Genomic DNA, 24215 nt, shown 5'->3' on the forward strand with positions numbered 1-24215 from the left:
AAAAAAGATGGCCATAACACATATCCGAGCGCGGAACAAGAGGGAAACAAGTACAAACTAGTACATCTGCATACCAGCTCACAGATCTGAGAATGTAAGAACAAGAACCCTAGAATCATGGCATGGCTCAAACAAAATCGACACTCGAATCAAGAAAATCACTGCACAGAGAGAAAGAGGAGATAGGTGCAGGTGAGGTATACCGTCACAGCACCGGAGGACCACCACGAATCCGTCGTTGAACGGAGGTCGAGGGGGAGCAAAGAGGAAAGGGCGCACCAGAGCAAAGGAGGAAGGCGAGGCGCGAAATGAGGCAGTGAACCCTAGCCGCGACCCCCGCACGCCCTTTTATTGCTCGCACGCCGTCATCTCCCGCGCTAGCCCAAACCCTTCCTGCCAAGCATCAATGCGTCCTGCATCTGGAGTGGAAATCAAGAAGACGACGGCGTTCAGGATGGCAAGGGGGGAGAGAAATGGAGTGAGGCAGTGAAAGCATACGAGTAGGGAACCAATCAAGACCACAGTACACCTTTTGGTACGGGATGGGCCTTAGAACGTTCGGTTCGGGCTACCCATCAGCCCCATACTCGACGAGGAGAGGAGCTTCTGGCCCAGGCTGCAGGTCGAATCTCCCGCTCTTCGGCATCACGCAGTGACAGGCGGGCCACACACAGCATAGAGCGGGTAAGGTGCACGGCCGCCGAGTCGAGCCCAAACACGTGAAGCAAAGCCCCTCTCGCTACGCCCCCCTCCCCTCTCCTCTCTCTCTCCCTCGCCCCGTCCGTCTCCGGCGAGCTAGGGTTTGCGTCCCCCGCCTCGCCACCCCACGGCTCCCGCCCTCCCTGGATCTCCAGACATGTACGGCGGTGGTAAGCTCTCTCACCCACCCCCAGCCCCCTCCTGCTCCCGCTAAACCCTAAACCCCTGGAGATCTCACGCTTCTGCCTCCGCAGACGAGGTTTCGGCAATCGTCATAGATGTGGGCTCCTACAGCTGCAAGGCAGGCTACGCCGGCGACGACACCCCCAAGGCCGTCTTCCCGTCGGTGAGACAAATGCTCCTCTGCTGCTTCCAAACCCGCCCTGTTCTAGCGTCGTTCCCGAGCTTCTCTTTTGGGGTCACAGTGTGGACACTTCTGCGGTGTCTGTAATAAGCTGTTAGGGGCGAAATGCGCTTCTGGAAAACTTGTATTGCACTGGCGAGTTGGCACTCTGGTTTTGATTTCCTGAAGCATTTTAGGCTGCCCACTCTAAAAAAAATGGTTGCTGGCACCAAATTCCGGGTTCAAACATGACAGACTACCACTTCACTTGGGTTGATGCTGGTATATCCTGTGTTTTCTTACAATTTTAGGTGGGTTCGGCTCAATTTGTGAATTTGGTGACAAACATTAACGTGCACATAGAATCTTCTGACTTATTGTATGCATCCTTCTTTGTTGGGCAACAAAGTTAGTGCTCCTGCTTTATGTTTGCCGCAAGCCCTGTGGTGTAGCCCGAACGGTGACCAGTTGTCAGTATTGGGCTATTGGCTCTCTGTCCGGTATCGTGCAGGTATCTTCAGTCAAGTCATATAATGAAACCTAAGGCTTGCATGTGCTGTGAGCTTCTGTGTTACTGTTTTTTGTCGGTTTGCCTCCTATAATCCTATTGATTCTAGAGGCTAACTTTAGATCCCATGGAAGTGACTGATAGTCTAAAGCGCATCTTCTGTACCAGTTCTTAAATAGGGAATTATTCTCCTCTTATCTTAGTTTCGACAACATCTATGTTGTGAGGATATCCATTATAGCCAATGGACTAATTAGTTAGTACTGCATTCTGGGAGTAGGTTGTTAGCTTCACTACTCTGTTGAGCAGAACGGGAAGACAGCGCATATAACTCACAAAAGTTAAGGGTTTACCATGTTGTACAAGGAATTATGTCTTACTAGCATCAGTAAAGAGGGTTTTGGAGTTGACTATCTAATATCTAATTCAGCACAGTTGCCATGGTTTATAAATTCTGTTGTGTTGTGAGCTACCTATAACAAATTCTTACCGTGCCTTTCGACATGTTTAGGTTGTTGGTTCAATTGAACAAACTGAAGACACCGATGACCCCAAGCCAGATAAAGAAGCTGACTCTGCATCAGATTCTAAGAATGGGGCCAAGCCTATGGATGTGGACAAAGCCAAGACAAAACGCAAACTTTATGTAGGCCAAGAGTTAGAGTTCAGGAGGGATCACATGGAGGTTAGTAGCTGCACATACTCAGAATTAACTTTGATACCATAATTTTGTTAACTATGTTTTATTGATGGTCTATCACCTACTACCCATGCAGGTGATTTCACCTACGAAAGATGGAACGGTAACTGATTGGGATATTGTTGATAATATATGGAATCATGCTTTCAGGTGAATTTTGTTACCTATTTGATGTGTTTCTGAGAAGTTTCTGCTCTTTAATTGTGATGAATTGGCTACTGGGGTCGTATTCTAGGGTATTATTTGAATCTAAACATTGTTAATGCTTTACTCTTGGTACTTTCTGTTAACCTGCCTCAGTGTAGTAGTAGCGTATGTTGATTGTGAAATCTCCTGCAATGTTTGCTATCACATACAATTGGTTACTTTCTGGCTTGATTTAATTGATGGGGATGGTATTATTTCTCCATAAGCCAAGTTCAGTTAAATTAGGATTTTCAATTTCTGGCGGGGTTCTGTAATATGTATAAGACACTTTTTTCTTTGCCTTTTAATGTCCACCTGACTTGTTCCACATTTCAGACGGAGGTTGTTGATCAATCCTGAAGAGCATCCCATGCTCATAGCTGAACCATCTACAAACACTGCACAGCAAAGAGAGAAGTATGTGCATGCTTTGTATTTAATATGTCCGTGTTTTCATAACTTTGAGTCATAGAACGGTAGTGCTGGTTTCCTATTTGTTTACAGTCATGACAGACAGTTTTATTAATCAGGACCTGATTTTTCTATTTGCTATTATTGATTTGACTGCAAATATTACTATCATTATGCCTTTTATATTTATATATTTTGTATTTAATTCGAGTTTTTCCTTCTTGTGGTGTCTCATTTTTGGGTTTCATCTCTAGCCTACGCCAAATTGTTTGGGACTCTAAGGCTGTTGTTGGTGTTTTATTTTTTGGAATAATAGTCCTGTAGGCATATCTGTCATTCGCTTACTCTACTAGTTGTAATGTCATGCTATTTCAAGGCAGAAGGGTTTTAACAACCTAATTTTCTCCTTGATATGATTTGCTAATGGATTTGTTATAGTACATCCAAAATTATGTTTGCAATGAATTGCTAATCTTTCCTTATGACTCCAGAAAGGCTTAATACCATCATGTCTGACTGTTGTTTTGCATGTTTTCATAGAGCAGCGGAACTTATGTTTGAGAACTACAAAGTGCCAGCGCTGTTCCTAGCCAAAAATGCAGTATGCCTCTGTCATGATCAAATCCTGTTGCAATTATTTTGTTATTTTTTGATTGTTGATTGTGCTATCAGGTGCTCACATCTTTTGCGTCTGGACGAGCTACATCTTTGGTGGTTGACAGGTGACCATTTGCTTTGTTTCATTCCACGAAGCAGATACTTTTTCTCATATGAAACAATAGCTCCCTTTGCTCATGTTAGATTGGTGAATTCATGAATGAATGCCTCTTCCTTTGCTGTCTGCTTCCATTGGTTCTTCCTCCTCTTTATTTAATATAGAATATACAAACTATATTTTTGCATCATTAGTTAGGCGCAGTTGCACAGGTACTATTAGTCCATCATCCACTTCATGGAAATAAAATAATTTGAGAAACTGAAAGTCGATGCTCTTGCTCTTGTTTTGCAACAACAGATTCTATACCGTTCTATGCCCTTATCATGGTTTAAATATTGGTTTAACGTGCTAGTTGATCGTTGGTTTTGAGCTTTTAGGTGTAGCCATCTCTGTTATTTTATAATTTTGGACTCTCAATTTTTTAAGTTGGCCATTTGTTTTTGGACCACTGTCTCACTGAGGTTTTTTTTTAATCATTTAGCCCGTTTAGGCCCGGTTTGGCAGAGCTCTAGCTAGGATTTCCTAGAGCTGGTCACCTGCAGCTCTAGGAAATCGTAGATCTAGAGCTGCAGGCATGTTAAGTGCATTTACATGACCCATTTCATTTTTTTGGATTAAATAAAAATATTTAAACCACTTTAATTTAGTCTACAAACTATAGATCTGGCATAGATCTCGGATCTAGAGCTGTGTGAAACGGGCCCTAAATGCTACACATTGGCCAGCGATGCTTGTTAATAAGCAGTCTAGCCTGTTTAGCCATCTAAAAGAGAGGTGGCCAACTATTTAACATTTTTGGTTGAGCCTTGTTTGGGACTCTGCTGGTGTAACGATATTACCATTGGTTCAGTTTGTCTTATTCCTGATGGCTTTTGGGACTTCTTCATGAGAAACATAACTGGAATATGATAATGTGGCCTTTTTTGGTGCAGTGGTGGTGGGTCTACTGTGGTTTCTGCTGTGCATGATGGTTTTGTTTTGCAAAAGGTACGTTATACTTTTCATATGTGACAGGCTGATAGCTCTCTGTAAGAGGAAAATGTATGATGCAATACTTTATGTGTCTAGTTATTACTTTTGCTTTGTGTTAGTCATTAGAAAATGTGAACAACAAGTGCTTATCTAGTACTCCCTCCGTTCCTTAATATAAGCCATATAGTTTTTAGCACCAATATTAACGCACGGCTTGGGGAAGGATGTGAGACCGAGGAAAAAAAGGAAAATCAGGCCATCTTCTCTCTCCCAATCAGATTGCTTCCTAAATCTAAAGGATTGGTTGGGGCATGTGCTATGTACGGTGGAAATGTTTCAAACTAATCGGCGTGGGAGCTGATACGTACCTATATTTTGGAATTTTCTTTAGAAATCTATATGGCTTATATTAAGGAACGGAGGGAGTATTTAACAACGCTTCAATCTTATATTCTTATCTGATACATACACAAACATGATTTGTGATTGCAGTCTGTGGCGACTTCTCCAGTTGGCGGTGAATTTTTAACTGACTGTATGATGAAAAGCTTGGAGAGCAAGGGCGTCGTCGTAAGCTTCTCTCTTGCAATCTTGCTTGTCATTTAATACTAGTTTTTGCTGCCTGTTCACTCCTGTTTGTTCACTATCCAGATTAGGCCTAGATATTCATTTAAGAAGAAGGAAATCAGTCCCGGAGAATATAAGGTGCTATTTCTTTGTAAAACTATGTTTATATTTAAACTTTTTCTGTCTGCTTTCTTTCAAAACAAGGGAAAACTCACCACACCACTGAATCGTACCCATTTATTGATACATAATAATATTACTATGTCACATGTAAGCTGATCTGCCAACATGCTTGAAATACTTTAGCAAGACTTTAGGGGCTTGCACTTTGTGATTGTTACTTTATTTTTTCTGGTGTGTGTTATGGCCCTGCTGGGTTTGTATTGTATTTTGTTCTTAATATAATGACGGGCAGGTCTCCTGCTGGTTCGAGAAAAAAAAAGGAAGACTTTATGGGCTTGTTTTCATAGTTAGAGATACAACCAATACAAAAAATGAGATAGCTGGAAACAAACACAGGCTTTTTATTTTTCTGACTTCATTAGCAGCTCAAATTAGGTGTTATTCTAACTATATGGTTCAGAAATATCAGCCTCGTATTCATTCAATTAGGAACTTGTTTCATACCTGGTAGCCAGTAACCACTATGTCAGCAAATCCAAGTAAAAGCGTTGGTTTGAAGTTCTGGGTACAGACCCTTTTTCTTCTCTCCGGTGTATCGCTCAAGTTGAGTTGGTTATTTTAGTTCTGTTTTAGTTTCCGTTCTTTGCAATTGGGGGCATTTACAAATTCTGTGGTGATTTTCTTACTACTCGTTCTCGCATTCTAAGGGTCTTAATCTATTAATATGTTATTTGTGACTATGTTTAAGTATAATGCCTTGTTCATTAGATTGCTGTATTTGCTTATCTTTACACCTATACTACAAAAAAGCTTGCACTACACCTCTTTGCAATACCGAGCGCTGTCCTGTAATGCTCTTGAGAGTTGAGATTACAGCCAAACATGTACTTTTCATGTGACTTTATGTTTGTCCTTGTTTCAGATTGTAGATCTTGATCTTCCAAACACAACTGAGAGTTACAGGTTGTACTGCATGGTATGTTCGATTACAAAGCTGTAATTTTTGCTGTACACTGTTGAAACTTTTTTTTTATGGTTTCAATGATGATCTGTTGTATTACAGAGAGCTATTGCTAGTGACATCAAGGAGTCTGTTTGCAGAGTTCCAGACACCGCTTTTGATGGTAATACTATTGTTCTAACTGTAATATTTATGTAGCAGTTATCTTTGGTGGTGTTTCTATTGTAAATTCAATATTCCTTTGGCTTCTTTTATGTGTACCTTGAATGCAACATAAAGTATATTTTGTTTCATTGACTTGTGGTTTTAAACCTTTTTCTTTCTTTACATTTGCTGTTATGTTATAGCACTTAATTTCCCAGCTCTATTTTTCATGCAGAAGTGGCATATGCAAATGTTCCTACGACTTCATATGAGCTTCCTGATGGACAGTAAGTTGGACTTTAGCCATGAGTACCTATTTTCTTGTTATTTAATCCATCCCTGTCAAGAATATGTGTTACTTTACCTTGTGGGCTTATTCATCACACCTAAAGGATCGGTGCATCTGTGCACCCATCTCTTTCTGGCATAAAAATGGATCATGAGGAACTGACTGAATAATTTTGATAAAAACCTAGTCTATCATGCTACAAAACAAATTTAACTCAACATCTGATGAATTGGGGTTCGAGACTGAGAATCAATAAAGACAAGTTACTGTTTACTGAATTTTATTATATGTATCTATCATAATACATGGAACATTTGCAAATTGGTGGATCATCTCATAACCTAGTATCCAAATTGGATTTTTTTATGACTTTACATGGTCTTTGAGGTGGGATTTGCAGATGCATTGAGAGGGTGGATGCAATGCATATCCCATCTTTTCCACTGCTCTTGTATTTAATCTTCTGTTTGTTTTCTTTGGCATGTTCTGTTTATGGGATTCTTAACTTATCTTATATTTGAGCAGAACTATTGAAGTTGGTGCTGATAGATTCAAGGTTCCTGATATTCTATTTAATCCATCTCTATCCCAGGTGAGTAGCGTGGAGAAAGGGGTCTGTAGTACTACTGGTTTGACTAATTTGTAGGTTGTAATCCCCGAACTTGTTCTGGTGCTGTTTTTTTTTTGCTCCACTGGTTTTTGTAACGGACCATGTTATTGTGTGAAACCCCCCTAGTGCATTGCTTTCTTCTTTAGTGTATGGTAGCAGTGATTTAAAGAATTGTTTGAACTCAGCAGACTTGCTTTCTCTCACCTTATATATCGGCCTTCATTCACACAATTTTTCTGACCAACAGACTATTCCTGGGATTGATGGATTTGCAGATTCAACATCAGTCCGTGGCATTCAACGAATGGTGAGTTTAATGAAGCCCATACTGTTCTGCATTGCAGGCAGCATGGCAGTTCTACATATATAGCTAAAGTTGCTGATACTTTGTTTCTACCCAGGTCATTGATAGCATAAATAAGTGTGACGTTGACATACGAAAGGAGCTATTTAGCAATATCTTGGTAAAGACATGAATTCCAGAGCACTTTACTACTTTACATGTATCATGCATGGTAGCATGTGCAAGTGATATTAGTTCCTTCAACAACATCCTTTTGCTATGCTATTCTAACATCTGCAAACTTTTATTCTGTATAGCTTTCTGGTGGCTCATCATCAATTCTGCAGTTAAAGGAGCGCCTAGAGAAAGAAGTATTAGAGGTACAGACATATAAGATGCTTTAAAATTTTCATTTCAATATAATTTAATAATTCCCACTATGGAACTATTACAAACATAATGATTAATAGAGTATATTGGAGACTATCGGTGGCTCGGTGCCTACAATTGGATATGGTGGGAATATTTCATATTAGTTCACATATTTTCCCTATTTTGTGATCTTAGTTGATAATTATGAAACAATTCTCTTTATTCATGTTGGTTAGAAATGGTGAACACACTCTTTACTCATTTTTAATGCTGCTTATTATTTCCACATTGAATTATTACAGGAGTCTCCTCAAGCTGCTCGTGTTAAGGTTATGGCAAGTGGAAACTCCGTAGAGAGACGATTCAGGTTAGACTACTATATTACTTGTTACTCCCTGCATTCCAAACTATAAGACGTTGTGGCTTTTGTAGATACATAGCTTTTGCTATGTATTTAGATATATACTATGTCTAGATATACATAGTAAAAGCAAATGTATCTAGAGAAAGCCAAAACATCTTATAATTTGGAATGGAGGGAGTAGGTTATTGGCAAATAACCTACTGCTACTTGCAAATGACATGGCTGATATGTTGGAATTCATATGCAGTGTTTGGATTGGAGGGAGCATTCTTGCATCCCTTGGGTCGTTCCAGCAAATGTGGTTCTCCAAAGCAGAGTAAGCTTGATATTTTATAGGCCCTCAGTTTTCTATACTTGCCCTGGACACCTGATAAGCCGTGCCATGTATCTCGTTCCAGGTATGAAGAGCATGGGGTTTCCTATATTCAAAGGAAGTGCCCTTGAAGCAGGGGAATATGTACAACCAATAGTATGCTTTACGAGCCTTTGTTGCCAAAGGGTTCCTTGTATACAACAGTTTGACGCCTTGCCATGTTGGTCAATGAAGACTCAAGACTCTTTTCAGGTGGCATTTATTGTTGTCATGACTAGTTAGTTTTAGTTGATGTAAGGGTAACTTAAGAACTGAGTCAGCTAAAATATTTATCATCAGTGGTAGATTCATATGCTGAATCTTTTTCTCCCTGCTGTAGAATGAGACGAGACCCTCTTGTTCTGTACCGGAGCTACCTCTTCCCTATTGCCAGCACTTAATAGCCAAGATGATTACATTGTTGTAACTCGGGTTCTTTAAATCCCAGCCGCAGTTCACTTTTCTGTGTGTTTCTGTTTCGAGATTTCAGCAGTACTCAACTAGCAGATCCACCATATGAAGCGGAGGGTGTTTAGTAATTCATACTGCAGTGTGACTGTATTCTCAAATAAAAATGCCCTGTGCACTATGATTCATTCGCATACATGTCAAATGTCATGGCTACCTAGCTATATATAAATTAAAAAAAAGGCTGAAGCCACAACAGCCAGTACGGAGGGATGAACAAGCCATTTTTATTAGCACATGGGAACAGCACACGTGCCTTGGCGTTTGCCTTCATTCCTATATGTGTACATACAAAAAAAAAAGGAAAGGAAAAAATACCCCACGAAGGCTGAAATAAGCCCCAGGCTCATGTCCCAGCTCCCAACCTGAAATCATCTGCTGCTGCTTTGGCACAGCAGATTCAGTACAGTATGTATGTGTAATAGTGTAAGTAACGTGTCACTGTATCCATCATGCCATTTCAGCACTGTGTGTGTTTACGGTGTCCAACCGTTCGTGCCTTCCTTTTGGCTGGGGACTGGGGGAGGTACAGTGCAAGCCAACTTCTCCAGGCCCTTCTTCCCGCGACTGCACTAAATTACCCAAGAACAAGCGATAAGTACAAGGCTGTAAAAACGAAGCTATGAACCTTGCTAATCTTTGGCCGCCTTGTTTCTCCAAGCAGCGATCGAGTTCGGAATGTTGTCGAGGAGAGGCTTCGGGATGCTGTCGAAGAAAGGCTTGGAGATGCCGTCGAACAGCGGGAGAGGAAGCGTGAGGGTGAAAGCATCCGGTTTCAAGTTCCACTTGCTCTTCAGCCATACAGAAGCAATGCTGATGCTGTCTGAATCCTGGAACTCTGGAGTGCTCGATGATTTCTTCACAGTGTGCAACCCATCCCCATACGAGGGCACCCACGTAGCCAAGAGATCTTGCTGGCTGCCGTTCATATCTGGTCGACTGCCAGATTTTGGCCTAAGGGCCAAGCCTTGCCCAGACCTCGCCAACATGCTACCGCCACTGTCCTCCCTAGCTGTCAACTCACCATCAGTTTTCTGGCGCCGCCTTATGGGCTTCTCAGCATCATCCATCTCCCTAGCACCATCTCCATTTTCAAGAGAGAAGTTGCTTGATAAGCTTCTAGCTTTCCAATGATGACCTGGAGGTGGCCATCCAGGGTGCAAAGTTCAGAAATTCAGTGGACTAATAGGCAATAGAGCAGGAATCGTAACCCAAGCAAATGATATTAACAGGATTTACCTTTAGCGTAGGTCGCCATTTCAGTGCCTTCATTGGTTAGGTTCCCCTTTGGAGTTGGTGTAAGGCCATAGTATCCCTGCAGAAGGCTCATTGATGGCGAAACTGTGCTCCGTGGTGGTTTAAGAAATGGGTCCAAGGAAGCAGCAATTTTGGGAGGGCGGCGTGTAGTCCATTCTCTGAAAGAAACCAATATTGTCACTGTGGATAATAAAGCATGAAGCGTACCTAGCCAAGAGGAGCACCGACATTGAAGACTTTAGTCAGCATTGTGAAAAGGCGTCACATGGTAGCGCCATTAAACTATTAAAGGCAGCAGCATATGCAGTGACATCTAGAGGTGGAGGTACTAAGAATCTAAATAGTGGAGCATCCATTAAATAATAAGTATGCTGTCCTTCTACATCAAAATCCCTCCAGAATAAAACAAAAAGAAAAACACTTGTGTATTTTGTGTATGGACTGTTCTATAATGTTTCTGTAATAGTTCAAGGTTCTAGAGGTGCATCTGTCAAGAATAAAGTGTGTAGAGACTAGAGAGTGCAAAGCATGTGGAGGCCGCTGCACATCTGTTGCCAGGCAGGAGTGTATCATGCTTCCTCCTCAAGGTTTCTCTTTGGATGTTGTGTATATCATTTGAACACAGGTGGCAGAGACCCCTTTGGAAGTGTAGGAGGAAAAACCACAGCCTAGCAGCCACTAGGCGTCAGGTCAGTGCTCAACCCACTCAAGGGCAAGTGCGTCTGTGAGTGTGAACCGTGGAGGGGGGCAGTCGGTTTCACAACGGTGGAACACTGCCTACCTCACCGGTTCTCAACGGTGTGTGGCCAAACCTGCCAACCTCGAGGCTAGTGATTTGACTTGTAGACATTGTGGAAATCATGTACTCTACTTGTATACGCATCCAGGAAGCAGGAATGGCGAGCGAACACAAAGTCAAAATTCAGCCAGAATTGGCCCGAATTGTTGACAATGTCGACTGGATAGAACGCATGTAACTATGCAGGGGGCAAGAGATGCCCTGGCAATGCAATGCAATGCGGTGCTTAACTGCTTATCAATTACTGCTGTTGTGTTTCGATGCGACCACTTTATCAGAGAAGAGAAGAAATAAAAGATTTTTAACGAATCAGGCAAAATGGTATTTTGTATCGCATAGTCACACAGGTGATGAAAGGTGTGATTGGTTGTCATGTAAATGCAATCCGGTAAATAGATGGAAGAGGAAATTAAGCACGCGGTGTTCTGTTATGATGGCTGTGCGTGGAAGAGAGAGAGAGAGAGAGAGAGGATGAAATGAACCTGGCGGCGCGATCGGCGTGGCTCGGGGAAGAGGAGGGAGGAGACGGCGCGGTGGCGGGCGCGTGCCTCCCGTGGAGCGGGACCCGCAGCGTCTTGTGCGCGAACATCTGCAGGTCGGTGGTGAGGCCGTTGGCGCGCTTCACGTCCGCCACCTGGAGGAGTAGCAGGCACAGGCAGGCCACCAACACGGCGGGCGGTCGGCGGTGGAGGAGACGAGTCAGATGGCGCCATGGCGGCCTCGTGGCTACCCAGAAATTAGGAGTCTAGGACCGAGTGACAGATCGATGGACGAGAGAGGAAGAGGGCGAGAGAATGGAATGGCGTTCGTTACCGACCTCGACGCCGTACTTGATGGCGACGCCGGCGAGTGTGTCGAACCTGCAGACGCGGTGGAGGAGGTAGCGTCCGCAGGACGACATGGGCGGCGGCGACGGCGACTGGTCCACCGCCTCGTCATCGCAGCGGCCGGCGCTGCTGCTGCCGGTGCTGCAGCTGCCGTCGTCGTCATCGTCGCCGACGCCGACGCCGTAGCGGGGGCGGACGAGGACCTGCTTGACGCCCATCGGTCGCGGCGCCTGCGGCCCTGCCCCTGCTATATTTGGCGGGCCGGGCTCCCTCCCCTCCTCTCCTGTGTGGTCAGGTCCCGGCGTGCGTGCGGGCGGGCGTCGGTGCCCGGCCAAAAAAGAGGACGCGGACGCGGGGGAGGAGGAGGTGGGCGGTGCCGAGTGGGTGGCGACCGAGTGAGTAGTGATCAATCACGCACGGGACTACGGGAGGCGGGACCCGGGGCAAGTACGCGTTTTCTGCCGGTGCACGGTGCGGGTGACTGGGTCAGTCAAGGTTGCATGCGCCGGGTGGGGTCGGTGACGCCGTCGCCGTGGCAAGTGCAGGCCAAGTCCCTTTTGTTTTTGCTGCCTGCGCACGCATTTGGTTAACCGAAACTGATCCATTCGGTTTCTCGGGTTTTTAGCAAATTTGGTTCCTACCCAATCAGGGACTGATCGGTTCTTTAAAAAAACAGGAACTGACAAAATTCGGTTTCGGTTATTTTGGTTATAACCGAGCTAACCGAGCCCTCATTGCATAGACACAGATTCCTCTCAGCACATACACAGATTTGCTAATCTAGAGAAAAAAAGGTAGTTCTGGGCTTCTGGCGCTCGTCACCGAGCACCAGTTCTCCGCACGATGGCCCCTTTCCTTGTTGTGATGCGCCGCCACTGAGCCCCTCGCTTCCTCGTGGCGCGCCATGGCCAAGCCGCCCGAGCGCTTCGCCTCCGCGTCCGCGTGACGCGTAGCCGAGGAGCACCGCCTCCGCGTGATGCGCCGCCGCGGCGGCTAGCCTTCACAGGCAGGGGAGGGGAGTGTGGAGCGGCGGGATTGGGGGCAGCGAGGAGGGGAGTGGGGAGCGGCGTGCGTGTTTGGGAGTGGGGAGGGATTAGGGGCGTGGGGCAGGCGGGGTGGGATGTGAGGGGCGACGGGTGAGGGGAGTAGGAATTTATACCTAGGGTTGTACCTCTGTATTGGGATGGGTCGTATTCTTTTAGGCCTTTAGACTGTAGTTCGGTTATTTCGGGTATTTCGGTTAACCGAGCACCGGAACCGATAACCGTAGTAATTTCGGTTCTTCAGAACCTGGGGCCGAATATTTCGGTTTCGGTTCTGGTTATTTTGGTTCGGTTCTTGGTTATTTTTGTCCATGGTTACTGTGCACCTGACCCAAGGCCACTTGCAACGCAGTTTGGCCATCGGGGCGCCCGATGCGATTTTCTTGTGTTTCGTCAAACAAAAGTGTCGTGCTCGTGGGCATACTCTTTAAAGTGGATTTAGGAGAGGGACTAGATCACCTACATTTGGGGTGCATTTGGTTTGAGGACGAAGTTGGATGGGATATGTCGATCCATGGATATTGGAATAAGGATATCAATGATGCATGTTTGGTTGGACGGATGGGATGATTCATTTTTCTGTTTGGTTGGATGGATGAAAGTGGACGGGACGAGAATAGTTGACTAATTATATCTATTATTTAAAATAATAACAACTAATTAGACACTAACAAATATGCATTAACACTAATTTTGTCATGATAATCACTAATTTAAAATAAATATGTTAATTAGCACCACTAATAACCTAATTAGCACACGAAACATGCACTAATCAATGTATTAGCACTTATCAAAACTAATTCTATCATCATAATTACTAAAAATAATATAACATACTAATAATCCTTAATTTATTTACTAATGACAAAGATTAGAAGACATGGACAAGCTAGTCCACGAGATTTTTATGAACCGGGAAATCCAGCATCTTGTGGTATATTCCCTATCCAGGGATTTTCTTATCCTAGTGATCCACTCAACCAAACACTACACATCCGTGGACAGTCCCATCCCATCCATGGATATCCCACCAACCAAACACATCCTTGAAGGAGAGAGGTGTATTTAAAGTAGTTACTTAGTATTAGAGATAAGATAAGTAATTTATTGGAGATGCTCTAAAGATGGTTTGTTGCTAAAAGCATAGAATTAGCTAGCCATGGATCTCAACTCCAAATTGATGAGATCGAACGTCGGAGAGTGGTTGTTTGGCTCAAGCAACTTCTCAATGTACCAACCAAATATCTACAACCCCTAGCTAGTGTCTACTCCTTCCGTTTAAAAATAAGTGACGTTTTTTACTTTTAGAGATCTTATTTGACCGTTCGTCTTATTTAAAAATTTTATGTAAATTATAAAATAAATAAATCATTATTAAACTATCTCAAATGATATAATAAGTCATAACAAAATAGATAATATCTATATATTTTTTTTAAATAAGACGAACAGTCAAACAAGATGTACGAGAGCAAAAAAACGTCACCTATTTTTGGAGGGAGGGAGTAAGCTATTACCTCACTATCATCGTGGCATGGGTTTTGAGGCCTCGAGGGCCAACACCATATGTTATCCTCCATGGTCTCTTTGTTTACTGGTGTTGCCCCTATACTATAATTGGCTGCCTAGATGACTAGGTCTCGATGCACACAATATTTGTGCATCAATGTGGACTATACGAGTGGCAGCATAGGCCTGTCATACTCATAGTAGTGCAACTACTTGCACACTCCCTATATATTATAGACATAAGATTTGTTTGGATGAGTTAAAACTGATTTACGGAGTATTAGTTGTCTAATAGGTACAACTGATTGTTTGCTGGCTAAATTTTTCTAGCCCCTTTTTTAATACATGGATGAGCTAGTAGCTATAATATGGCAGAATTCCTGCTAAAACTACGTTTTGCCCTTGGCCAATAGATTGTAGGATTTTGTGGGAGGGGGGAAACTATTGTTTTACCATCCGCTAGTGCTTTCTGTTTGTGAACTTTGTAGCCATGCGAATTTGGAAGGTGGAAGGTTACAGAAATGAGACATTTGATTTTTTTTCCTAGACTGCCCTTGTGAGCAAGCATTAGCCTTTTATTTGCCAAAATATCAGTAAATAATACTCTCTCCATCTTGGCTTATCAGCCATGGTACAACGATTACTATAATATATTATAGTACATTCAAGCATTCAAAAATAATATCAGCACATAACAGATTTTAGAGGACAAGAGATAGTTTTGTATTAAATAGTATCACAAATTTGGTAGTTATTATATCGTTAATTGCCATTTATTAACCAATCTCTATTAGTCACGTTGGTGATAGTGTTTGATTAAGGAAATATGTAAGGATATGTGTATCTTTTGTGTTCTCTTTTTAATTTATTCTAGAATATCTAGAATACACTATATTATAGGACGTGAGAGTATGTACAGACATACAAAGACAACTGCATCTTTAACTTCATTTTATGTTAAACTATTTTGATTTTGACCAAATTTATAGACACGAGTATCAACAATTATTGCATCATATATATAGTCTGACAGCTGAAAGTACTAATCTAGTATCATAAATATCAATACTTTTTTTATAATACTATTTTTTTAACAAACTTAGCTAAAGTAAAAATTGTTTGACTTAGAACAAAATTAGAAATGCATTTATTTTAAAATGTAAGGGCCGTTTTGCTTGTGCTAGCCAAATGTTAAAGTACATACTTAAATACTTTCTTACAATATCCTAGGTTTACTGTCAGATTCTTTATCATTTTTCACACAACGTCAAACACAAAGCAATCAACCTGTAAGTAGTAAGCCCTGATAGTATTTGGGTATAGCCGCTGCTGCCTGCCTAGGGTAGAGCCGCCACATCCTAGAAACGACTGTTCCTCGCTTTCGTCGCCGCTGCTGTCGCATCTAGTAGGGGCCCCTCTCCTTCTTCCTCTTCGATGCGTTTGCCGGAGACAAGGAGAGGAAACTCATTCTTTTTCTCGCAGTTTTTTCTAGTGTTTTAGGGTTGAGTTTAAATATTTTTTTGATGAAATCAAATGATTTTTGGTCGGGATCGTGTGTCCTACGATGACTTCGGTGATTGTCACGACGAGATCGTCGTTGCGGGCGTCGATTTCATAGGCAAGCGGCCACTTTGTGACCTTTATCTACAAGGGGAGGGGTGCTTCTGGGCGCCACCTATGAGGACAGCGACTCTAGGTCATCAATCTCATCGTCGATGGTCGCGGAGAGGAATCAAGGTCTCAAGGTGATGAATCTGCATCCTATGTTGTACCCGACGATGCAACTATCGATACTCTTTCATCGATTTAGATGTGTTTTGAACTGGTTCCGCTGGCTCCGGTGAACATCACACACCGACGAGCCTCCATTCTGCTGAGCAACAAGGAGATGTTGCGTTGAAAGCGAATGTTGAAAGAGTATGTTTCAATTGTTTTAGATGTTTTAGAGGTATATTGTAAATGTTTCATATGGATGTTGTAAAAATAGATCATGATGTTGCAAATGTTACAATAGTTGTACACGATTGTTGCAAGTGTCCGTTCCAAATACTTCATATGTTTTTTCAGACGTATGTTGCAAGTGTGCCTATTTGAATGTTGCATATGTTTCACACATATATTGTAACAGTATGTTCGAAATATTTAGTTGTTTCAGTCTTATGTTGCAATAAATGTTTTCATGTTGCAAGTTGCAAATATTTTATCTAGATGTTACATATGTTTCATACACATGTTGCAAGTGTATATTTCAAATGTTTCATCTGCTTTAGACGTATGTTACATTCGAGTGTTTCATGTTGCAAGTGTTTCGTGTTTGAGAGGTATGTTCAGAAAATCATGGGGGGCATGGCCCGGGCGCTGCGGGAAGGGGTGGGGTGAGCAGGGGGATGGGCGCGGTGCGCCTGGGGTCCTACGGCGGGGCACGCTCTTCCTCATCCTGGCTCCCCGGTCCCGCCCACGCAGAGAAAGAGGAGGGGGTTAGGGGGAAAGAGCAGTGAGCGTAGGGCGGGATGAGACGGACGGGCGGGGTACTCGTGCATGGCTGGACGAGTGAAAGGTCCTAATGGCTAGAGGGGGGTGAATAGCCTAATAAAAATTTCTACAACAACACTTAACAAAAGGTTAGACAATTATGAGGTGAAGCAAGTGTTGCGCTAGCCTACTCAAAATGCAAGCCACCTACCACAATTCTAGTTTAGATAGTGTATATTCACACAAAAGCTATGACACTACCCTATGTTAGTGTGCTCTCAAAGGTTAACTAAAGAGCCACACCAACCAAGCAAGCAAGCTCTCACAACTAGCTACACTAAAGAGCTTGACAACTAATATGCGGTAATGTAAAAAGAGTGATCAAGAAGGTTATACCGCCGTGTAGATGAAAGAACCCATCAATCACAAGGATGAATAATAATGAAGACCAATCACCTTGGAATCAATGATGAACACAATGATTTTTACCGAGGTTCACTTACTTGCCGGCAAGCTAGTCCTCGTTGTGGCGATTCACTCACTTAGAGGTTCACACGCCAAACCCTCAATAGGGTGCCACACAACCAACACAAGATGAGAATCACACAAGCCACGAGCAATCCACTAGAGTACCTTTTGGTGCTCCGTCGGGGAAAGGTCAAGAACCCCTCACAATCACCACGATCGGAGCCGAAGACAATCACCAACCTCCGCTCAACGATCCTCACTGCTCCAAGCCGTCTAGGTGGCGACAACCACCAAGAGTAACAAGCGAATCCCACAGCGAAACAGGAATACCAAGTGCCTCTAGTGCAAACACTCAAGCAATGCACTTGGATTCTCTCCCAATCTCACAAAGATGATGAATCAATGATGGAGATGAGTAGAAGGGCTTTGGCTACTCTCATAAGGTTTCTATGTCAATGAAAATGGCCAAAGTTATGAGCCACAGCCGGCCATGGGGCTTAAATAGAAGCCCCCCATGAAATAGAGCCGTTGTACCCCTTCACTGGGTACTGATCGGGGTGACCGGACGCTCCGATCCTACTGACCGGACGCTGCTCCTCAGCGTCCGATCGCCCGATGGCGGCCATGTGTCTCCTGCATTCAACGGTGATCGTTTGATCTCAACGGTCGAAATGTTGACCGAACGCTCCGACAGAGCTGACCGGACGCTGGACCCTCAGTGTCCGGTCATTTATAGTAAGGGTCCAAAACATGTTTTTACCGACCGGACGCGTCCGGTCATGCTTGATCGGACCCTGCCAGTGTTTGATCAGATGATGTCTCCTCTGTGCGCCTTACATCAGTGTACGTCAGCATTGACCGGACGCACCCTGCCAGTGTCCGATCACAGAGCGACCCAGCGTCCGGTCATTTGACCGATGCCAGCGTCTTCGCTGTTACACCTAACCGGACGCGCCGGTCCAACCGTGGCCAGCGTCCAGTCACTCCCAGTGACCTCCGTCTTTTCTGTCTAGGGTGCCGGTGGTACCGTAGGACTGTCCGTACTCTACGGGCGGACACTCCACCGGTGGAGTTTCTTACCCTTGCTCCCAAACTTCACCACCCTTGATCAAATGTGCCAACCACCAAGTGTATCACCTTGTGCACATGTGTTAGCATATTTTCACAAATATTTTCATGGGTGTTAGCACTCCACTAGATCCTAAATGCATATGCAATGAGTTAGAGCATCTAGTGGCACTTTGATAACCGCATTCCGATATGAGTTTTACCCCTCTTAATAGTACGGCTATCAATCCTAAATGTGATCACACTCTCTAAGTGTCTTGATCACCAAAACAAAATAGCTCCTACAAATTATACTTTTGCCTTGAGCTTTTTGTTTTTCTCTTTCTTCTTTCCAAGTCCAAGCACTTGATCATCATCATGGTATCATCATCATCATGCAATGATCTTCATTTGCTTCATCACTTGGAGTGTGCTACCTATCTCATGATCACTTGATAAACTAGGTTAGCACTTAGGGTTTCATCAATTCACCAAAACCAAACTAGAGCTTTCAACGAGGCAGACGGGAAGGACTGCAATGATATGGTGGGGTGCACCGTGTTTCTGCTGGGTCGTTCGCCACCATCTAATGGAATCCTATCCCATCGGACATTCGGACGCCAGCAATTCCCTTCGGAAAAAAACCCAGTAAGTAGTAGGTACGACGCATATCTGCATTAAGCATTCACAAACGAGAAGCAACACGACTTGAACGTAGATCTTTAATATACGACAATTCTTGACAAGTCTTGCTCATATTTTGTAAATATAACCCTACTTCATAAATTGAGCCTTTTGGCTTCAACTAATATGAGAAATAAAAAATGAGAACAATAGAAACTTACTAGTTTTCAATATAATAATAATTATAAGAAGAAGAAATTAATTATGCACCGAAAATTGAGTTGTGGAGGACTGTAAGTGTCGGGTTCATAAACCCGGGGTCCCTCATGGACTGGCTTCCCAGCAAAGGCTCGGTCCAATAGACAATGTTGCGAGCAACGCGCAACTCATGGGCCGGCCCAAATACCTAGACGACAGGTCAAAAGGACGATCCAATCTTCGACTGGAAGGCCTGGCCAGGGAGGAACGGCGCCCGCTTCCGACTCCAGCCCACCTCTCCGACCGGAGCGCTCGCTTCGGTCTCCAGCCCGCCTCTAGATGGCCTCTCTGATCGGAAGGCCTGGCCAAACTCCGCTTTCGACTCTGACCCGCATCTCCGACCAAGAATGCGTCGAACCCTGGCTTATAGCTCCTCTCTGACTAGCGCAATCAGAGCCGATTGGGACCAATCTACCGGGGACGCCCGCTCGGTAAGGACCAAGAAATAGACGGAGAAAGTAAGGCAGCGCACTCAAGTCGAACCGTAATACCGAGGACCGTACCCTATACACCTACATGACAGTACCCTACGACCTCCCTGACATGACAGAACCCAAGCAGTGTTGTAGGCGTCGACATTTTCCCCTACAGTGTTGTGGGTGCCATCAACTCCCATACCAGACAAATACGGTAAGGATCTCCCACATGCCTATGAGGCATCAATAGTGTTGTGGGCGCCGATATTTACCGTACTAGGCGAACATGGTAAAACCCCCTGCATGTCTCTCGGCATCAACAGTATGATAGATACCGACATCTACCATACCGAAAGAAGACTTAGTAGGATTCATACTCTCTCCTTCTCACTTGTAAGGCCATCCCCTTCATCTATAAAAGAGGATGCACTCTCTCCCAACAGATAAGTTTATTCAGATAGATCAAGTTCACTAGTACACAACAACAGAACCACCAGATTCAAACCTCGAGCACACGCTCGAACACATAGCATATAGCGGAGCTCCCGTCACTCTCGCCCCCTCTGACTAGAGTCTGACCGAACCTCTTGTACCCCCCATCTTTCTTCTTCTCGTTTGTAACCCCACTGCAAACTTCGAGCACCTGGGCTTAGGAATAAAGTCATCGACCGACTCAAATTGGACGTAGAGCACGTTGCCTAAACCAGTATAAACCCTGTATCATTGAGTGCTAGGCCACCTCCGATCACAACGTACGATAAAACTACAAATATTTACGTGCTGGTCACTTTCTGCACCGACAGTAAGTCTGTAACCAACGTTGTTAGGTTTGTTCGTGACTTCGTGGCCCTACGCGCGCCCACATCTACACATTTCTTCTAACCAGATGAGCGACGTTATTTCCTTATAACAATCATCAGAAATAAAGTTGTTCTTATAAACGCTTGCCCGGATGAGCCGCTATCGAGACCGTTTTCTTTCCTCACTCTCCAGGTTGGATAGCTGATACGCCCAACATCGGCCTAAAAGATGTCGCCGGGGATCGGATGAAGCTGCACTCTTGCTCTGCCTCGGTCTAGCTGCGTTTTGGAAAATGTTAAATTGAGATGAAAGTGATAAGCTTTTGGTCAAGTCTTGGAAGGGACTCCCATCCTAGAGTGTGAAAGCTCTCGGGAGAAGGGAATCGACAACTGGAGCTGCCCTTCCTTTGGTTTAGTAAGAAGCTTCCTCACAAATTAGAACTTGCACTTTTAACAAATCTAACAATAAGTTTGTCTGGGTTATCTTTAACATCCTTGCATTAATGGGGATAGGAGTTGTAGTTTTGTAGTTCGAGCTTACAAAAGTATATTAAATATACACTTAAAAAACTTCATGGAAGGTGAAGTTATGCTTATGCCATGAAGAATCATACAGCCTGTTCGTTTGCTCGTATCTGGCTTATAAGCCATGGCTTATCAGCTAACGAACAATATTTTTCTCTCACACCAAAGCAGTCAACAATACTTTTAGTCATAGCTTATAAGCCAAACCAGCCCAAACGAACTGGACAATAGAAGAAATTAAAGGAATGGATGCTAGCTAGGAACCGTTATCAGTTATTAGGCTGTAAAATTCATTACCATAACATTTTGTAAAGGAAATAATTGATATACATTTTACCACCTTCTTTTTCTTTAGTAGCACAAGCTGTCCAGCACAGCACTCCAGCTCATGCCGTACCGTACATGCTTTTTCTGAAGTAAACATTGTACTTAGTGTACAGACGAATTAAGCAAGTGGGTAGGAGTACGCAGATTTCTGTTGAACCAGTTGGGAAGTGCGTTGGAGAATGTGACACGCTAGTCCGGCTCCCAGCTGGTGAACAGGACGGGGACATGGACGGCACACTGAACACGTGAGTGCGTTGAGATATGCACTCTCTGATGCTGATGCGTGATGGACCGGACGGAGTACTAAATTCTCTTTGGCAGGATTTTCTGGCTTCTCTATTATCTTAACCGAAAGCCTTGGTAAACGAGTACACATGGCAATGGTTTCTGAAGTCAAAATTAAACCAAAAATCATAAAGCCAAAGCTGTTTTTGCTAGAACCAAGAGTCACCAAAATATGTTTTTTTTAGCTTCACCGGTTTTTTTTTGAAAGAAACCCAAACTCTGTACCACATAGGCCTAGCAACCACCTGTCTTGCCAAACCCCCGCATTTCCGTTTGGTTAGGTAGCTATCTCTTTCTCTTGCTCCTGAGCGGTCCATTTGCAATAGACCACTTGCGTCTTAAAGAAATTAAATTAAATGGTCGGCGCTTCACTTGGAGTAACGAGCAGGACAACCCCACCTTAACAAGGATCGACAGGCTACTATGTACTCCAGAATGGGAGCTCATTTTTCCGGCATGCTTCCTCCATTCACTGCCATCCCTCATGTCCGACCATGCCCCTTTACTTCTCCAAGGAGAGCTGGATCATCATAGAAACACATCGTTCCGCTTCGAAAAATTCTGGACCAAGGTTGATGGCTTCCAAGAGGTGGTCCAAGAAGTGTGGAGTTGACCAGTCCACTCTACGCTCCCTCTTAAACACTTGCACATCAAAATGGCACGCACAGCTAAGGCCATTAAGCGTTGGCGAAAGGAGAAAATATGAGACACAAAACTTCAGCTGGCACTAGTCAAAGAAGTCCTTCTGCAGCTAGAATTGGCGCAAGAATCTAGAATGCTTACTAATCAAGAGCTCAACTTACGCCGGCGTCTCAAAGCTCCAAGTGTTGGGCTAGCGGCCATTGAGAAATCAAGGATTAGACAACGACCGCGGCTCACGTATATCCGCTGTGGAGATGCCAATACGAAATTCTTCCACATTAAAGCAAGTGCGCGTCGAAGGAAAAATTACATTCATTGTCTCCAAACCGACACAAGGGTCGCTATCGCTCATGAGGCCAAAGAAAAGGTGGTGGGTGACTACTTTTGAGATCACATCGGCTCTACATCCCCGAGAAACATAGCCCTCAACTGGCACACCATGGGGTACGCCACGCGGAACCTATCATAGCTCGAAGCGCCCTTTTCTGAGGATGAGGTTGAGAGCACTATAAAAGTCCATGCCATCTGATAAAGCCCTAGGTCCAGTTGGCTTCACAGGAGCTTTCTTCAAAGCCTGTTGGGAGATCATAAAAGAAGACGTTATTGCAGCCTTGCACAGCCTCTACAATTTAAACTCACAGGGCATGGAAATGCTGAATTCAACAAACATCATCCTCCTACCAAAAAAAGCGAAGTCCTTAAGGATCATTGATTTTAGGCCCATCAACCTTGTTCATAGCATCGCCAAAATCTTCTCCAAATTATTGGCCAACAGACTTGCCCCACATTTGAACTCCCCTGTCTCCAACTGCCAAAGTGCATTCATTAAAAAAAGAAGCATCCATGACAACTTCCTCTATGTCCAGGGAGCAGTACGGAGAATGCATAAGGTACATCTGCCGACCCTATTCATGAAGCTTGACATCCACAAAGCATTTGACATTGTTAATTGGAGCTATCTTCTGAAAGTCCTTCAGGCTCTGGGGTTTGGAGCGCGTTGGCGCGACTGAATTTCCATCATGTTCCGCACGGCCTCCTCCTGCGCACTGCTCAATGGACAAAGGGGTCCCACCTTCAACCATGCCAAAGGCATCCGCTAGGGAGACCCTCTCTCCTCCATGCTTTTTATCTTGGCCATGGACCCCCTTCAACGCCTACTTGACATGTGAGGGATGAGGGATCTTAACTCCCTTGCCTCCGGTAGCAGCAAAATGGAGAACGTCCATGTATGCAGATGACTCGGCGATCTTCATTAACCCAGTAAAAGAGGACATTGAGGCGATCAAAACAATCCTAGAGGCGTTCAGGAATGTCTCGAGCCTTCACATAAATCTTCACAAAAGCTCCATTCATCCGATCAGATGTGAGGAAACAGATCTTGATTGGGTGTTGTCCCCATTCATAGGCACCAGAGGCACCTTCCCTTGCAAATATTTGGGGTTACAACTACATGTCAGATCGCTCCAAAAAATCCATGTTCAGCCATTGATTGAGCGCATTGGACAACAGCTGCCTGGATGGAAGGGGAGATGGCTAAATAGAGCAGGACGCCTCACTCTCGTCTCCTTAGTCCTCTCTTCCATGCCAACCTATCATCTAACTGTCTTCCTCCTGGCGGCATAGGCAAAAAAGAAAATCAACAAAATAAGGAGATCGTTCCTATGGAAGGGAGATGAAAATGCAAATGGACACTACTAGAAATGTGTTCATCAATGATGATTCAGTCGTGACGCTTACAAATTTCATCACAGAACAAGCGCTTTCTATGACGAAATTTCCAGCTTCATCATAAGTAACAAGTGACGGAGTTTTGGCACGAAGAATAACGACAAAAATAAAATAA

The 24215-nt window shown here is 44.0% G+C and overlaps 2 protein-coding genes across 2 annotated transcripts; one reads left to right on the forward strand and one right to left on the reverse strand.

Annotated features, from left to right (window-relative positions):
- The first annotated feature begins 701 nt into the window (after window positions 1-701).
- LOC136450667 (actin-related protein 4) lies at window positions 702-9064 on the forward strand. The gene is made up of 20 exons (XM_066451227.1): window positions 702-869; window positions 954-1045; window positions 2062-2235; window positions 2327-2400; window positions 2773-2853; window positions 3388-3448; window positions 3520-3569; window positions 4498-4552; window positions 5030-5107; window positions 5189-5242; window positions 6150-6203; window positions 6291-6351; window positions 6568-6619; window positions 7147-7213; window positions 7479-7538; window positions 7633-7695; window positions 7832-7894; window positions 8189-8253; window positions 8498-8566; window positions 8649-9064. Exons 1-20 carry the CDS (start codon window positions 857-859, stop codon window positions 8692-8694), a joined length of 1332 nt encoding a protein of 443 aa, XP_066307324.1. The 5' UTR covers window positions 702-856; the 3' UTR covers window positions 8695-9064.
- Window positions 9065-9279: 215 nt separating this feature from the next.
- Window positions 9280-12325, reverse strand: LOC136450675 (uncharacterized). The gene is made up of 4 exons (XM_066451239.1): window positions 11944-12325; window positions 11609-11760; window positions 10310-10485; window positions 9280-10208 (listed from the first exon to the last, which is right to left on the reverse strand). Exons 1-4 carry the CDS (start codon window positions 12169-12171, stop codon window positions 9703-9705), a joined length of 1062 nt encoding a protein of 353 aa, XP_066307336.1. The 5' UTR covers window positions 12172-12325; the 3' UTR covers window positions 9280-9702.
- Window positions 12326-24215: the final 11890 nt, after the last annotated feature.

The sequence above is a fragment of the Miscanthus floridulus genome, chromosome 1, assembly GCF_019320115.1.
Source record: "Miscanthus floridulus cultivar M001 chromosome 1, ASM1932011v1, whole genome shotgun sequence".
In the NCBI taxonomy this organism is placed as follows: Eukaryota; Viridiplantae; Streptophyta; class Magnoliopsida; order Poales; family Poaceae; genus Miscanthus; species Miscanthus floridulus.

Excerpts from the sequence above, each read along its gene's own strand:
- LOC136450675 (XM_066451239.1), bottom strand. The coding sequence starts at position 12,171 with ATGGGCGTCAAGCAGGTCCTCGTCCGCCCCCGCTACGGCGTCGGCGTC. Across the intron at positions 11,761-11,943 it reads CCATCAAGTACGGCGTCGAG|GTGGCGGACGTGAAGCGCGC; the intron begins GTCGGTAACGAA and ends CTACTCCTCCAG. Across the intron at positions 10,209-10,309 it reads AATGGCGACCTACGCTAAAG|GTCATCATTGGAAAGCTAGA; the intron begins GTAAATCCTGTT and ends GGCCACCTCCAG.
- LOC136450667 (XM_066451227.1), top strand. Across the intron at positions 5,108-5,188 it reads TGGAGAGCAAGGGCGTCGTC|ATTAGGCCTAGATATTCATT; the intron begins GTAAGCTTCTCT and ends TTCACTATCCAG. Across the intron at positions 7,696-7,831 it reads AGCTATTTAGCAATATCTTG|CTTTCTGGTGGCTCATCATC; the intron begins GTAAAGACATGA and ends TATTCTGTATAG.